Source organism: Delphinapterus leucas, chromosome 9 (genome assembly GCF_059928025.1).
Source record: "Delphinapterus leucas isolate spDelLeu-1000000601 "Yukka" chromosome 9, BTC_Dleu_Yukka2, whole genome shotgun sequence".
Lineage (NCBI taxonomy): Eukaryota > Metazoa > Chordata > Mammalia > Artiodactyla > Monodontidae > Delphinapterus > Delphinapterus leucas.
The window spans coordinates 54,805,606-54,822,719 of NC_143137.1; the positions used below are offsets into that span (position 1 = coordinate 54,805,606).

The 17,114-nt window shown below is 44.4% G+C and overlaps 2 protein-coding genes across 2 annotated transcripts in view; one reads left to right on the top strand and one right to left on the bottom strand.

Moving 5' to 3' along the window:
- Positions 1–4,130, top strand: part of CDK14 (cyclin dependent kinase 14) — a 582,146-nt gene extending 578,016 nt beyond the window's left edge. The window contains exon 15 of the mRNA XM_022585327.3: positions 1,993–4,130. The gene's annotated coding sequence lies outside the window, so the exon portion shown is untranslated. The remainder of the gene's footprint in view (positions 1–1,992) is intronic.
- Positions 4,131–5,307: 1,177 nt separating this feature from the next.
- Positions 5,308–17,114, bottom strand: part of LOC111180776 (uncharacterized) — a 43,017-nt gene continuing 31,210 nt past the window's right edge. Inside the window, exons 3-5 of the mRNA XM_089917035.1 lie at positions 11,753–11,856; positions 8,887–8,999; positions 5,308–5,657 (exon numbers count right to left, since the gene is read on the bottom strand). Coding sequence (XP_089773161.1) covers positions 5,472–5,657; positions 8,887–8,999; positions 11,753–11,856 — 403 coding nt within the window. The 3' untranslated portion in view covers positions 5,308–5,471. The remainder of the gene's footprint in view (positions 5,658–8,886; positions 9,000–11,752; positions 11,857–17,114) is intronic.

The following is a 17,114-nucleotide window of genomic DNA, read 5'->3' on the forward strand; positions in this document are numbered from 1 at the left end:
AAAATATGGATAAATTGGACGTCATCAAAATTAAAATTGTGCATCAAAGGACACTATCAATACGGTGAAAAGGCAGCCCACAGAATGGGAGTAAATATTTGCAAATCAAGGGATTAATATCCAAAATATATTTTTAAAAAAAACTCCTACAACTCAACAACAGACAAACAATCCAATTTAAAACTGGGCAAAGGACTTGGATAGATATTTCTTCAAGTAAAATATACAAATGGCCAACAAGCTCAAACATCACTAATTATTAGGGGAATGTGAATCAAAATCACAGTGCCATACCAGTTCATACCCACTAGGCTATCTATGATCAAGAAAAAACAAAAACAAAAAACCAGAAAATAACAAACGTTTGCAAAGGTGTAGAGAAATTAGAACATTTGTATATTGCTGGGGGGATTATAAAATGGTGCAGCCACTGTGGAAAATGGTTTGCCAGTTCCTCAGAAAATTAAACAGAATCACCATATGACCCAGCAATTCCACTACCAAGTGTTACCCAAAAGAATTGAAAACAGGTACTCAGACAAATATTTGTGCATTAATGTTCATAGCAGCACTATTCACAATAGCCAAAAGGTGAAAATAACCCAAATATGCATCAACTCATGGATATTTCATACACAGAGACAAGAAAGCAGATTCACTGTTGCCAAGGAGCCTGGAGCAAGAGAAGAATGAGAATGAAGGATATAAGATATGTAAATAAAGGATATAAGGTCTCCTTTGGGGATGACAGAAATGTTTTGGAATTAGATAGAAGTGATGGTTGCGCAACATTGTGAATGCACTAAATGCCAGTTAATTATATGCTTTAAAATGGTTAATTTTGTGTTATATGAATTTAGCCTCAATTTTTTAAAACAGGGTGGAAGGTTAACCTTCCAAAAATCATCATAGTAAGTGGGGGAAATGAGTAGAGGGTGGAGAGGATGCTGTTTTAATGGTTCTTAACTGTAAGATTGGAACTTGTTGCTCCCTTGGTCAAGGTAGTGCCATTCAGGGGTGATGTGCTTGGTACCCTAGCCTGCAAGGGCAGCAGTAGGGCAACTGCACTGCAACATCTCGACAAAAGACCACTGTTCCCTGTCTGCCAGAGAAGATGCCTGTGTGGCAGTGTGGAAGGGGACAAGCAGGCCTGACCAGGCCTCAGTGACCTCAAGCTTCTAAACTGAGATAATGAGTTGGTTCTGGGATTCAGTGGAGCTGATGGATCGAATCTCTGGGCTGTGCGACTTGACCCTGACAGTGTTTCTTTTCACGCTTCCTGGCAAGACATTATTTTCCCATCCTAGAAACTCAATGAAAATGCTTAAGGGCCAAAAAAGAAACGGAGAGGGAAGCAGAGTGAACATTCCTTCTTTCTTCTTGAACCGTTCACATGGAAGTAGTTACCGAATTTAAGCAGGCATCATCGGAAATGCACAGTTGTATGCAGGATGTTGGGAAGAGGTTGGCAATTCAGGTCACGCGGGCCAATTTTCATTCTGCTGAAACTAGGTCTGATAATCGGCACTGTGGAATGATATACAGCTGGATTTTTTTAAAAACATGTATGTGATCCGTTTTTCTATTTCATGTTCATAAAAATGAACACGATACATCCTTTTAATGGTCTGTATGATGCTACAGGCATTTAATTAAGACTAGTATTAGTGCTAATGATTTGGGGAAGGAAATTTGCTGAATTTCTTTTTCTCTAAATAATCCAAGAGGAGGTTAGACCATTTAAATTCATGGAGTTAAATTAGAAAATGCAATCAGAGCATTTGTTTATCGTATTATAAAGGACTGTTTTGGTTAAGGAGACTGCTCTGCTTCCAACATGTGTGCTCGAGGCCGCTGTGGAAAGAATGGATAGGCTCACTTTGGCCTGACCAATTCTGATGTCTCACGTAATTTAGGAAAAATGAATGATGTAAGGTTTTTTTGGTTGTTTTGTTTTTAACATATAACAATTTTCTCTCTTCCTCCTTCCAGGATTAAGTTGTCATCATTCTGGGAAGGAAAAAAAAACCATTAATAAAGTGGCCAATAATACGAAGGGAATCATGGATCAGTCTCCTTTCACTCCCTGTGGTGGATTTCGCTTACAAGAAAATTGAAGCTGGCAAGACCTGTTTTCTCTGCAATTTATTTAAAACCTTGCACGCATTTGGATACCTTGTGATTTCCAAAAACTATGGAAGATTAAGTTTTGCTTACTGATACATGGCATGTATTCTTCTCAGTCTTTTGTGTTTGATTTTTTTTTGATTTCCCTCTGCACCACGGCGTCTCTGTAAAGGTTTTTATGCTTTCACCAGCCATGTCTTAAATACATTAAGACAACACACTCAGTGTTCACACTTCTTCAGTAATGTCTGTACTTGAAAGCCACATAGTGGCATAAAACAATGTGTGTTTTCTCTGAGAGCAATGCACATTTTGCAACCACCAGGAAGGAAAACTATAGCTAAAAAAAACACCCATGTTCTCTGACTGACTTGACACCTTGGTCCCTGGCCGTGGGACCCCACTTGTCTCTTTAAGGACATTGGCAAATGTGTGTTTTTGTTTTGTTTTGTTTCTTGGAAATAACTGCACACTTATATAGGATATCAGACTCTGCTTAGCATTTTCAAGCCACATAGCATGACTGTTCTCCGAGCAGGTTGGAAGTGAAGAAACAAATATGAAGCATTAAGAACAAAGACAGGGATAAATCACTTCCTTTTGAACCTCTAGAAATTGAGGTAGCTTTTTAAATGCTTTCTGGGTCTTGTCAACATCTTATTTTTTTCCATCCACTTTGTTACGCTTTGTGAGTATTTTCTAAATGGTGAAAAGAGTGAGGAACAGAATGTTTAAAGCACAGGTGCAAAAGAATTGTATCTGCTAGATGAGCCCTGAATGCTGTCTTTACTAGTCAACATTTAAAAAGCAAATTACAAAGCTATCCAGAGTTTGAAATTTGCTCATTTACACCAAAACACCTTTGAACTACATTTTTCTAAACATTCCAGGCTAATTGGAAGGCATCATTGGGTACCCTAACTTTAAGCAGTCTCCAGGAATAACTGTTCGGATGCAGGTTTTAGAAACAAGGCAGGAGTCTTGCTTTAAAGATGGAAAAGGGAAAAAGGAAAGGCCCAGCTTTCCTTGTTTAAGAGAGACCTTGGAGGATGAAGGCGAGTATGTGACGTGGAGGGGAAGGTGGATTGGGCATGCGCGTGCTTTGATCCAGAGGGAGAGCTGCCTGGCGCAGGTCTGTTCCCGGTGGGGCAGGCCTCACTGCAGACCCCAAATAACACTGGGGCAGCTAGGAAACTTCATCTCGAGCATGAAACCTAGCTCCTGAGGACACCAGTTCTTATGGAAATACCTTCGTGTACATTGTTTTACATTTCCTAGTAGAGAGGAGGAGAGGCTGAGAACTTGAAACGTGTCGCACTTTCTAGGATCAAGAGTAGGAATTATGAGCCAGTTTGACAAAAACTTTCCCTGAGAGTCAGGTGAAGGAAAAGCTTTTCTATAGTCACCCAGTATACCTAGGAAACTGGACCCAGAATTTCTAAACATTAAAACAGTACTTCCCCTGGAGTGGGGTGTGAGTATAGATGTCAGGTCACAATCCATCTTGTCCAAAGTAGTAGTCATTGTAAGCTTCTAAGTGCTAAGCGAGAAATTATTTACTGATTGATTTTAAAGAGAGGAAAAGTTATCCAAGGCCAGAATGCTTACTGTTCACTACCTAGAAATACTTCCCATTCTCCTTTCATACATTCCAACTCTTTGGCAGTCTTTAGAGGTATTTTGATTTAACGTGTATTTACATTAGGATTTCTTAAAGTAAATGTGGAGAGAAAACTTTATGTGCAATCAAAAACCGGCCTTTCCTGTGATTTATTTTGAATTATTCATTGGGGGGAGAGGCATAACTTTTGTACTTGATGAAGTTTAAACCAAGGGCTGATGATGCTTCAGTCTTGCTATGTAATAAGCTTTCTAACTTGAAATTTTGAAAATATTTAATGTTTAAAGACTTCAATTAGAAATGTTAGAGTTACTCAGAGATATATACCCCTGTCATTGGCAGCTTCTCTTGGGAAATGAAACGTAATACTTCTCAGTGGGGGGGGGGTGTAAATCTGTTTTATTACAGAGACATATGTCTCAGAAGGGTCTCATTTAGGAGGTTTTCGGTTCCCCATGCTTGCCATTGGTGCAGAACATCAAAGTTTACTTTGTCTCTCTCTTTCCTCTCCCATTTGCGAACACCACCTTCTTTTTTTTTCCCTCCTCTCGCTGAGGACAGCCATGAAAATCACTACAGACTGTGTTCATGAACAGATTTACTATTCTATTGAGAAAGCACTGGAATGTTTTGTGAGATTATTTTTATACGAAGGAGTAGCTTGAATTCAAACAGCTGGAATAGTTAGAACACGTTAGCATGGTAGCTGTATCCGTGTGATGTCACTGCACACACAGTATTTTGAAAGGCAACTTGGGACTTCATGTCCATTTTCTTAAAGGAAGAGTTTGGTTGACTTAAAAATAAATACAAGATACATAGGACATGAAAAAAAAATGTTTGCAGTGCTCAGATTAAAAAAAAGGGGGCATAAGGCGGAGGTGGCTGTCCGTCCCCTGACACAAGGATGAGAAGCTATTTCTACCTCCCAAGGGTGACGAGAAGAGTTTCCAGAGGAGCCTCCAGGCTTGTGGAGAAAGCAAGGTCTCTTGGTATCCTTTCCTCAGTGTGTACATGATAGCCAGTGTAATCAATACCCTAGGTAATGTGTCTATACAAGATAATCATCTGTGAATATTACTGGTTTTGTAATCTTTGTTATATAAGGGGATGTTTAGGCTGTACATACTGGGGTAGATTATTGCCTGCCCCTATACATAGGAATATGCTGCATAATTGCATATAACTCCCATCTCCCTTACCAGCTTGTAGGCAGAGGAAACCATATAAGTTACTGCCTTGCAATTTTCTCATACACCAAAAACCAAACCAAACAAAATTCAAATAAAATAAGCAATCTCCTATTCTCATTCCCTTCCTACAGCAGCATATTTTAGAGGCACATACAAAATCTACATTCTCTCTAGTTGGGAGTGGATTTAAAAAATTCTTCTTTTATCTTTTTTTTGTATGATACACTGAGATGTGTACTTTCTAACAGGGGGTTGGTACCTAAGAAATGAGCTAGCATTATTCAGAAAATTATTATACTTCAAAATGACACATAGTAAGGAGAATGGAATAATACACGTTGCATATTTGTTACCAATTGTAATTTGTATTATGAAAGATGTAATGGTTTGTCAGCTGTCACTGTCGTTTTCTTGTAACATGATATGGAATAAAGTATAACAGAATCTCTGTACATTTTCTTGTTACATCTTCTTGGTGGGTACCAAATAACACCATATACTCCATCAAAGAAACATTGTCTTAAAAACTCTTAGACACAACCATTCTTAAAGAATGCAAACAAGAGGGGCTTACCTGGTGGCGCAGTGGTTGAGAGTCCGCCTGCCGATGCAGGGGACACGGGTTCGTGCCCTGGTCCGGGAAGATCCCACATGCCGCGTAGTGGCTGGGCCCGTGAGCCGTGGCCGCTGAGCCTGTGCGTCCGGAGCCTGTTGCTCTGCAACGGGAGAGGCCACAACAAGTGAGAGGCCCGTATATCGCAAAAAAAAAAAAAAAAAAGAATGCAAACAAGAGACCAAACACACAATGCTCTTGGATGTGGGAAGGAGTGAGTTAGTTGGCATGTTCCAGAAATTTGTTAAACCCTCCCTCTGCTTGATTTGCTATGCCGAATGCAGGTAAAGGACTAGAGGTTGTGCAAAACAAATCTTGTGAGCTCCAAGATCTTCACAATTCCCTCAGCTCCTTACTGACATTCACCACATGTTCTGTGCATCTGGAGCCAATCTGGTTTTGTTTAATGACAATCTTACTAGTATCTTTTATTGCCTCCTCTTTTTTTTTTTTTTTTTTGCACATATACTAAGATGAGGTGAGTAGGTTACCCTCCATTGAACACAAATCAAAGCCTGAGCACGCTGACATTCTGCCAGAAGCGTTAGTGTTCTCGGAGCTGAGCACGTTTCCCTGAACACGGCCTAGTGGGCGCCTGCACCTGACCCAGCACTGCTGGGAGCCGCACTAGGATGGACAGTGCCACTTGGGGAGGCCAGTTTCATTTCTATCATCACCTCTTCTTGTCGGATCTGTCAGCTTCATAACCCCAAACAAAGCCCCATCAATGGATAATAAAGTTCATACCAGATACAGTCATCAACTTCTAGATATGCTATTTGGTGATTTTAAAATGTTTCTCCTTGAAGGTAAAAATCAAAATTCATATATCATGTTAAGAAGACCTACGACCCCCAGCCTTCCCCTGCACAGACCCTCACCCCAGCAGCACCCACCTCAGGTTTCCCTTCCCTTGCTCCTTTCCTATAACCTCTGTGATTTCCTAGTTTGGAAGCCCTCACAAGCTGACACTCTCACAGAACCGAATGTAAGTGTTCTCAGTTGATGTATATTGCATTCCACAAAAGCTCAGGAGAGCCACCGCATCTCCAGCCTCCACCAGCCCGTGCTGTCTCCCCTAAAGCAGCAAGTCACCTATGCCAAAGGCACGTGCACTTCCACACAGCCCTGCCACCACCAGTGGATTCGGAGATAGGAGATGGCGTAGAGGCAGACGTTGTGGTAGCCAAGGTAGAGATAACAGGCACATTTCTTAGTTAAATGGGAGCCATAAGTGACCCTGAAAACTGATTAGAACTAGAAAGGTGTCAAAAGCATAACTTGTTCCTTGGAGCTGTTTCAAGGGAGCAAAATGTATGCCATCGTCCCACTTCAGTGACAGTAGCACAGATGCCCATTGCTGACATCATTTCCAGCAGCCTCGGCGGTGGGCTTGACCGCATCCCTGGGTTGATTTAATCCCACTAGCTCTTGAGAAAAGAGAGGAGGTGGAGGGCTGGTATCTACCAGAGGCCAAAGAAATAGCTTGGAGAAATAGTTCTAACTTTTTTAATGTGGAAGTAGAGATGACAGTCAACTCTCAGCTCCATAATTGCCCAGGGTTGCCTTGCTCTTTTTCAGCAGGGCCGTTGTTCCAGCTCTGCCAGGTTGGAGCATGTGGTGTGTGCTCGCAGAGACAAGCAGTTAGAGTCAGGAGGGCGGTACTCCCAGCCTTGCCATTGGCCCCCAGAGGAAAGAGAAACCAGAGGGGAAGGTGTCGGAGCAACCCGGTGCCACTAGGTTAACGCGTACCGTCGCTGAAGAATGGCGGGCATTGTAAAGCTCCGCCATGAGGACCCCGCCGTGGCCCAGCAGCCTGCTGCTACCAGTGGGTGGTGGCGTTATGGGCATTAGCTTTGAGAAGCTTATACAGCAGAGGGGGCTAGGATAAAGGACACAAATCAGGAGAAAACTGACAAGATTAAAAAAAAATCCAAGGCTTCGTATTTACTGTTCATCCCCCATGCTCTCGGTGTGCTATATTGTCTGCGTTGAGTCATGCTGAGAGAGAGCCAGGCACAATAATAGCTCGGAGCAGCCTTGCAGCCCCAGAGCCAGCCTCTGCCAATGGTGCTGACTGTGCCGGTGGAGAATGGGATTCTGATAGAGTCGTCTTTTTTCTCCTTCCCTGTGAGACCACCAATAATTACGGAGGGCATGCTGCAAAGATGGGGTAAGGGTTCCCAGTTGGAGTGTATCCTGAGAAGTGACCCAGCGGGGGTCCTGGCGAAGGTGTGCCTGCCTGACAGATGCAGACAATGCTGGGGACATCCAGGGACATATGTTTGAAGCAGCGGTTCAAGGATTGAGGTTCAAACGCAACTTAGCTTATACATCCTACTACAGTGTGAAACAATGACTCTCTTCCCTCTCACCATCTTCAAACAAATCGAATAACTGGGTACCTTGCGGATCCCCGGGGCAAGCAGGCACAAGTCCCTTATTCTGACCAACATTGGGGAAATCCAAACCCTCTGGTATCCAATCCCCTTAGCCCAGCAGCTAGCAGCCCCGACTCTCATTAGAATCATGGGGAAGTTTTGAAAACACCTCCACCCCAGACCAATTCATTCGAGAAATACTGAGGGTGGGTCCCTGGCACCGGTCTGTTTGGGAGCTCAACAGGTGTTTCTCTCGTGCACCTCGCGTGAGAACTGCTAGCCTCTTGCCTTCCTCATGTCTGTCTGCTCCTCCAGGGAGCAGGCAGGCAAACTTGCTGTAAGAGCCAGATAGTAAATAGATCCAGCTTTCTGAGCCATACAGTCTCTGTCAAAACGACTCACTCTACTGTCAGAGTGTGAAAGCAGCCATGCCCAATATATAAATGAATGAGCATGGCTGTGTTCCAATTAAACAATTTATGGGGCATTGAAGCTTGAATTTCATAATTTTCACATGTCATGAAATATTTTGCTCTTGATTTTTAAAAGCTATTTTAAAAGTAAAACCTATTTGTAGCTCGCAGCCTGTATAAAAACAGGCAGTGGGCAGGGATTTGCCCGGGGGCTGTTGTTTGATTACCTTGGCTTAGAATGCGCCCTGGTAATGGGGTTAGGCCAGGACCACCCCTGAGAGTTGCCAGGCCCAGGACAGAGCCAAAATGGAAGCCCATGTACCATATAGCTAAATATTTCAAACTATAAATCCAGCTGACAAAATGTTAAATAAATTCTATTATTTTACCTTGACAAATATGTCTTCATAATGACCTAGAAAAGCCAGGGCTGCACTTAGAATTCTCAGACTCCTAAGTTCACCAAAACTTGGCGGCGTGTAGCATACATATGTGTGGGCACCCCACCCTGCCCCCCGCATCCACACTCTGTCCGTACCTGTGGCAAACAGCCCCTCCTTGGCCAGCCCGCGGGTATCAGCTGCATACACTTATGGAGGGGGTTTTTGGGGAAGGCTCCAATTGCAGAGAGGATTCCAGGGTCCCAGGCATCTGGAGAATATGAATAGAAGTGGGGGAGATTGGCTCCTGTTGGGCATGGCACCATGGATTCCTCATTCTCTGGAGGAGGGCTATGCCTGCCGATGATCAGAGCCAGGCCCTTTAAACATGGGAACCAAAACAGAGCTCCCTCTTGCCTGGGTCTAAGGGCACTGTCGGTGGGCGATAGGAGGCTGAGAATTAGCTACTGTGAGTTTTCAGGTCCATGGGGCATTTCATCTGCCCACTCTACTCTGATCCTGTGGAAGCAGACATCGTAAGGGGAAGGGCAAAAAATTGTTTCAGCACATCTCTTGGAATTAAAGGATCTGCCTCCTGTTAGTCATGTGCTGGAACTAGCTGATACCAGGCCACCAGAACCAACTGTATACCTAAGAATTTTGTGAGCCAGTTCTTAAATCGTTAATAACTTGAAATCAGATGGGAGTATTTACACCACAGAAATTGGCAAATTCTACATATCACGGTTTTTTTTTTTCCTTTGTGGTTTTGATTTTGGTTTTGGTTTGGGGTTTGTTTTGTTTTGTTTTTTGTTGCTGTTTTTTGTTTTGTTTTTGAAAGAGAGCCTGTTTTCCAGCACAGCATTGCTTCTTGACCTCTTTCTCCCCAGGCTCATCCCGTACCTCTCCACGCACAAGTCCTAAACTTCCCATTGATCCCTGGATATCCCAGACCTCTACGTGCCCCTGTTCTTTTGCACACACTGTTCCATCTGATTGGAATGCCCTTTCCCATTTTTCGAGCAAGCAAGTTCCCATTAATCCTTTTAAAGCCCTGTTCCAAAACTATCTCTGTTGCCAAACATCCCAGAATTCCCCCTCAAAACAGTTTTTCCTTCTTCCATGTTCCCACATTACTTTGGAAATAGTAACAATACAGGCCTTTTTACAATCTCTATCTCCTCAAGCCTGAAAATGGTGACCGAGGCACAGACGTTTAACAGTGGGTTTTTTTAGATAAATCAATGATTAAAGGATAAATACAGATTAAACAAGTGAGATTGAATACAGTTTACCATCCTAAGAAAGGGTTTAGAAGCCTGCAAACAATGTGAATATACTATATGTATACTAAATGCTATGACATGCAATTATATACAAGGTATGGCTTAGCTCTATGGGAGAAAGGGAAACCACAGAGGAAAAGATCTCCTCAAGGAGTTCACTGAAGCAGTTCCTACACTTGGCTGACTACCAAAATCACCTGGGGAGCTTTCTGAACATTTCTCCTGAATCGCAGCCACAGGGGTGGCAGTCCAGGTGTGTGTACTTTTTTTTTTTTTTTTTGCGGTACACGGGCCTCTCACTGTTGTGGCCTCTCCCGTTGCGGAACACAGGCTCCGGACGCGCAGGCTCAGCAGCCATGGCTCACGGGCACAGCCGCTCCGCGGCATGTGGGATCTTCCCGGACCGGGGCATGAACACGTCTCCCCTGCATCGTCAGGCAGACTCTCAACCACTGCGCCACCAGGGAAGCCCCAGGTATGTGTACTTTTAAAAATCTCCTGAAGTGATTCTGACAGTCATCCATGGTGATGATCGCTCTAGGGAAGTTTAGATGCATAACCTCTTAACCAGTCTATTTTCCTCCCTCTCAAGTCTCCCCTCTACCCTCTGCTCTGCTTGGTCGGGCAGAGGATTCGTTGGGAAGCCTGGGGTCATGCCCCACCTTCTGAGCCCACACTAGAGAAGAGGCAAGAGGCAGCTGTTTGCATGGGGTAGAAACGGAGCTTGGATGTGTGTGTCTCCCATATCCCCACAATGCAGAGACGATCTGGGATGGGAAGGGACGGGGCCTCTGTTTGCTATCTTGGGCACAAGTGTGCTGAAGTGGACATCAGGGCGATATTTGGGGGAAATCCCAGGGTGAACTAGACCAGAACGTCCAAACGATATTAGCAAAGCCAGAGCACCATGTTATTAGGGACTCGTCTTGAAGCTTAGTGTCAAATGAAGTCAAGACCTGGAGTCAAATGAAAGTAGCAAACCAGGGAAGAGGAGAGAAAAGTGAGACACAGAGTGGCCCGGACAAAGCCTGCAGATGTCGACCAACACTGACAGCTAGGTTTGCACAGCATCCTGGGTTACCATCTTGCTGAAAAACTCCAGGGATTCCCATTCACACAGAATAAAACATGACTGGTGACCCCTTGTTCTGATTATCTTTGCTGCTTAAGAAATCACCGGAAAATTTAGTGTCTTAAAAAACAATCGTCATTTATTATCTCATAATTCTATGCGTCAGGAGCTCAGGAGCAGTTCAGCTGGGTGGTTCCAGCTTGAGGTTCTCATGAGACTACAGTCAGATGGTGGCTTAGCTGGGGTCACGTTTAAGGCTCATCACTCATGTAGCAGGTGCCAGAGCTGGTAAGACCCGGAGAGCTGGGAGCTAAAAGAGCTAGAGCAAAGCACCTCTAACTGAATGTGGTTTCTCCACAAGGCCTCTTAAGCATGATGGCTCAAGTTAGCTGCACAGTTAATATGGTGGCTCAGGGCTCCAAAGCACATGCACCAAGAGAATAAGAGAACCAGGTAGAAGGTGTATTGCTTTTTATGGCCTTGCATTCCACTTGTTAGAAATGAGTCACGAAGGCCAGCCTATATTTAAAGGGAGGAGAATTAGACTCCACCTTTCGGTGGAAAGAATGTCAAAAACTTGTGGGTATGTTTTAAAACCACAACAATCTGCCCGCTTACCATAAGTTATATATATTGATCCCGATCCCACATGCAAAATACACTCACCCGCTCCTTGAACTCCCAAATATCTCATCTGGATAGCATCCATCTCACACTCAAGGTCCAGTATCCCATCATCCAAATCAGGTTCAGGTGCTGCAGACGAGGCTCTGTAGGTGCAGATTCACAATTAAAGCTTCCTGAGTATAGTTCTTGATCTGAAGATGTGTGAACTAAAGTGACAAGTTATTTGCTCCCCGCATCCAACATGCTTTGGTGGGATAGGCATAGGATAGCCACTACAGACATTTCTGAATCTGTAGCAATCAGGTAATCAGTCTGCAGCAATTCTGAAATTGAAATCCAGCCAGGCACATGTTGCCAGTTCCTTGATTAGAGCTCAGTATGGTTCCCTAGGAATGATTCTCCATGGCTCTTGACTTCATTCTTTGGGCTCTTGTTGCCTCCCCCTGAATTATCCTTCCTGTTCTATAAAATTTTGATAGCTGTGTAGTTTTCTCAGTCTGCTTCTTTCCCATAGAATTTTGGGATTCCAAAAACCTCTGTTCATTTTATACCCTCTGTCCCTCTTAGTCTGAGCTGGCAATGTTTTCGTTAGTACAAGTCTCCTTAGTATTTTGTTTCTCATCAATCTTGTTAGGATTCACTCCATTAAACAAACATCGAATCTATCCAAAGCTTATCTCAAATGTCGAGATAAGCTTTTCTCTACCTTAGACTTCCTCTAAGGCTACTGCAGGACTGTGCCCTTAAGATTTTTATAAGCACTTCTGTTTAACGGAGACATCTAAAAGGCATGCCTTTCATATCTTTCGAGGGAATTTTGATGGTTTGAAAGAATCTATGTGGCACTACCTCAAATCTGGCTGAGGTCTTAAGGGTTCTTCACCGTTGCCTTCATCTTTAGATAGAAGTTACATATTTTAATTTTAGCTGCATTTGCCATCTGCAGAAGATGAAACTGAGGAATAGTTTTATTTTTTGAACACCCAAAGTCTTGGCTCTTTTATAGTTAACAATTCTTTCTTTAGCTCGTCTTTTTCCTCTCGTATTTCCTATGGGCAGCTGGAAGAATCAGGTTGCCTTGAACATTCTTCCTGGAAATCCTACTGGATCATGAGTTTATTACGTACATTTTCTATTTTCCATGTTACCACTGGTGAAAGTATTCCTAGACTTTCCACCATTTCATAACCAGGGAATCCTTTCCTCCAGCTTCCAACACACCTTCCTCGCTTTCCTTTAATTCCTCTCTAACAGCCTCTTCAAAGCTCTTCCAATGTCCACCCTCTACCCAGGCCCTGAACCGCTGCTGCATGTTTTTAAGTTTTGTTATGGCAGTGGCTCACTTCTAGGTACCAAAATATTTCTATTTATCTATTGTGAAACAAATCACCCCCCAAACTGGTAGCCTAAAAACAGTATTCAGTTGTGTTCTCTTTCTTGGTTTCTGTGGATCCAGCATTCGGGATCAGCCTGTCTGGGTAGTTCTGGCTCGAGATCTCGGCGGTCGCTGGGCTTGGAGCCAAATCAAGGGCTCCTGCGCTCCTGTATCTGGCTCATGGGCTGGGAAGACCTGAATGGCTGGCGGCCAGAACTGCTGGCTATCCACAGGCATCTCCTGTTTGTCTCTACATGCTCTCTCTCTCTGGGGTTTCCCTGGCATGGTGGTTTCCACGCTCCAAAGGAATACACCCCAAGGGAGACAGCCAGGTAGAAGCTGTATCACCTTTGATGAATTAGCCTCGAAAGCCACACAGAATCATTTCTGCTACCTACTCTTACTTAGAAGCAAGTCACTAAGGCCAGCCCAATATTTAAAGGGAGGGGAATTAGGCCTACTGATGGGAGGTGTTTCAAATCGTACGCAGCCTTGTGTTAAAACCACCGCACCTCTTACAGGCACTGGCCTAGCATGCGTTTGCTTACTGATCTGGATGAGTTTGGTAGAATGGGAGAAAATCCAAGGCTGCAGTCTTCTTGAAATTCTGGGAGTTAGGTCTCTGTTTTAAAAATTATCTCCGATTGCTGGGGAAGATGGCGGAAAAATAAGAGGCGGAGATCACCCTCCTCCCCACATACACACCAGAAATACATCCACACGAGGAACAACTCCTACAGAACACCTACTGAACGCTGGCAGAAGACCTCAGACCTCCCAAAAGGCAAGAAACCCCCCACGTACCTGGGTAGGGCAAAAGAAAAAAGAATAAACACAGACAGAAGAATAGGGATGGGACCTGCACCAGTGGGAGGGAGCTGTGAAGGAGGAAAGCTTTCCACACACTAGAAGCCCCTTCCCGGGCGGAGACTGCGGGTGGCGGAAGGGGAAAGCTTCGGAGCCACGGAGGAGAGCACAGCAACAGGGGTGCGGAGGACAAAGCGGAGAGATTCCCGCACAGAGGGTCGGTGCCGACCACCACTCACCAGGCCGAGAGGCTTGTCTGCTCACCCGCCGGGGCGGGCGGGGCTGGGAGTTGAGGCTCGGGCTTCGGTGGAGCGCCGGGAGAGGACTGGGGTTGGCGGCGTGAGCACAGCCTGCAGGGGGCTGGTGCGCCGCGGCTAGCCGGGAGGGAGTCCGGAGAAAGGTCTGGACCTGCCGAAGAGGCAAGAGACTTTTTCTTCCCTCTTTGTTTCCTGGTGCGCGAGGAGAGGGGATTAAGAGCGCTGCTTAAAGGAGCTCCAGAGACGGGCGCGAGCCGCGGCTAAAAGCGCGGACCCCAGGGATGGGCATGAGACGCTAAGGCTGCTGCTGCCGCCACCAAGAAGCCTGTGTGCGAGCACAGGTCGCTATCCACACCTCCCTTCCGGGGAGCCTGTGCAGCCCACCACTGCCAAGTTCCCGGGATCCAGGGACAACTTCACCGGGAGAACGCACGGCGCGCCTCACGCTGGTGCAACGTCACACCAGCCTCTGCAGCCGCAGGTCCGCCCCGCACTCCGTGCCCCTCCCTCGCAGGCTCGCCGCGCACTACGTGCCCCTCCCTCGCAGGCTCGCCGGGAACTACGGGCCCCTCCCTCCCTCCCTCCCCGCCCCCCCCCCCGCCCTCCACCGGCCTGAGTGAGCCAGAGCCCCCGAATCAGCGGCTCCTTTAACCCTGTTCTGTCTGAGCGAAAAACAGACGCCCTCCGGCGACCTACACGCACAGGCGGGGCCAAATCCAAAACTAAACTAAGCACCTGGGAGCTGTGAGAACAAAGAAGAGAAAGGGAAATCTCTTCCAGCAGCCTCAGGTGCAGCGGATTAAAGCTCCACAATCAATTTGATGTACCCTGCATCTGTGGAATACATGAATAGACAACGAATCATCCCAAATTAAGGAGGTGGACTCCGAGAGGAAGATTTATTATTTTTTCCGCATTTCCTCTTTTTGTGAGTGTATATGTGTATGCTTCTGTGTGAGATTTTGTCTGTATAGCTTTGCTTCCACCATTTGTCCTAGGGTTCTATCCATCCGTTTCTTTTTCTAAATTTTTTTTCTATTTTTTCTCTTAAAAATTATTTTTTTATTTTAATAACTTTATTATATTTTATCTTACTTTATTTTATTTCACTTTATCTTCCTTCTTTCTTTTTTTCATTCCCTCCTTCCTTCCTTCCTCCCTCCATCCCTCCTTTCTTTCTTTCTCTCTTTCTTTCTTTCTACTTCTACTAATTCTTTCTTTCTACTTTATCTCCCTTTTATTCTAAGCCGTGTGGATGAAAGGCTCTTGGTGCTCCAGCCAGGAGTCAGTGCTGTGCCTCTGAGGTGGGAGAGCCAACTTCAGGACACTGGTCCACAACAGACCTCCCAGCTCCACATAATATCAAACGGCAAAAATCTCCCAGAGATCTCCATCTCAATACCAGCACCCAGCTTCACTCAACGACCAGCAAGCTACAGTGCTGGACATCCTATGCCAAACAACTAGCAAGACAGGAACACAACCCCAACCATTAGCACAGAGCCTGCCTAAAATCATAATAAGTCCACAGACACCCCAAAACACACCACCAGACATGGACCTGCCCACCAGAAAGACAAGATCGAGCCTCATCCACCAGAACACAGGCACTAGTCCCCTCCACCAGGAAGCCTACACAACCCACTGAACCAACCTTAGCCACTGGGGACAGACACCAAAAACAACGGGAACTACGAACCTGCAGCCTGCAAAGGAGACCCCAAACACAGTAAGATAAGCAAAATGAGAAGACAGAAAAACACACAGCAGATGAAGGAGCAAGATAAAAACCCACAAGACCTAACAAATGAAGAGGAAATAGGCAGTCTACCTGAAAAAGAATTCAGAATAATGATAGTAAAGATGATCCAGAATCTTGGAAATAGAATAGAGAAAATGCAAGAAACATTTAACAAGGACCTAGAAGAACTAAAGGTGAAACAAACAACGATGAACAACACAATAAATGACATTAAAAATACTCTGGATAGGATCAATAGCAGAATAACTGAGGCAGAAGAACGGATAAGTGACCTGGAAGATAAAACAGTGGAAATAACTACTGCAGAGCAGAATAAAGAAAAAAGAATGAAAAGAACTGAGGACAGTCTCAGAGACCTCTGGGACAACATTAAACGCACCAACATTCGAATTATAGGGGTTCCAGAAGAAGAAGAGAAAAAGAAAGGGACTGAGAAAATATTTGAAGAGATTATAGTTGAAAACTTCCCTAATATGGGAAAGGAAATAGTTAAGTCCAGGAAGCACAGAGAGTCCCATACAGGATAAATCCAAAGAGAAATACGCCAAGACACATATTAATCAAACTGTCAAATATTAAATACAAAGAAAACATATTAAAAGCAGCAAGGGAAAAACAACAAATAACACACAAGGGAATCCCCATAAGGTTAAGAGCTGATCTTTCAGCACAAACTCTGCAAGCCAGAAGGGACTGGCAGGACATATTAAAGTGATGAAGGAGAAAAACCTGCAACCAAGATTACTCTACCCAGCAAGGATCTCATTCAGATTTGATGGAGAAATTAAAACCTTTACAAACAAGCAAAAGCTGAGAGAGTTCAGCATCACCAAACCAGCTTTACAAGAACTGCTAAAGGAACTTCTCTAGGCAAGAAACACAAGAGAAGGAAAAGGCTTACAATAACGAACCCAAAAGAATTAAGAAAATGGGAATAGGAACATACATATCGATAATTACCTTAAATGTAAATGGACTAAATGCTCCCACCAAAAGACACAGATTGGCTGAATGGATACAAAAGCAAGACCCATATATTTCCTGTCTACAAGAGACCCACTTCAGACCTAGAGACACATACAGACTGAAAGTGAGGGGATGGAAAAAGATATTTCATGCAAATGGAAACCAAAGGAAAGCTGGAGTAGCAATTCTCATATCAGACAAAATAGACTTTAAAATAAAGACTATTAGAAGAGA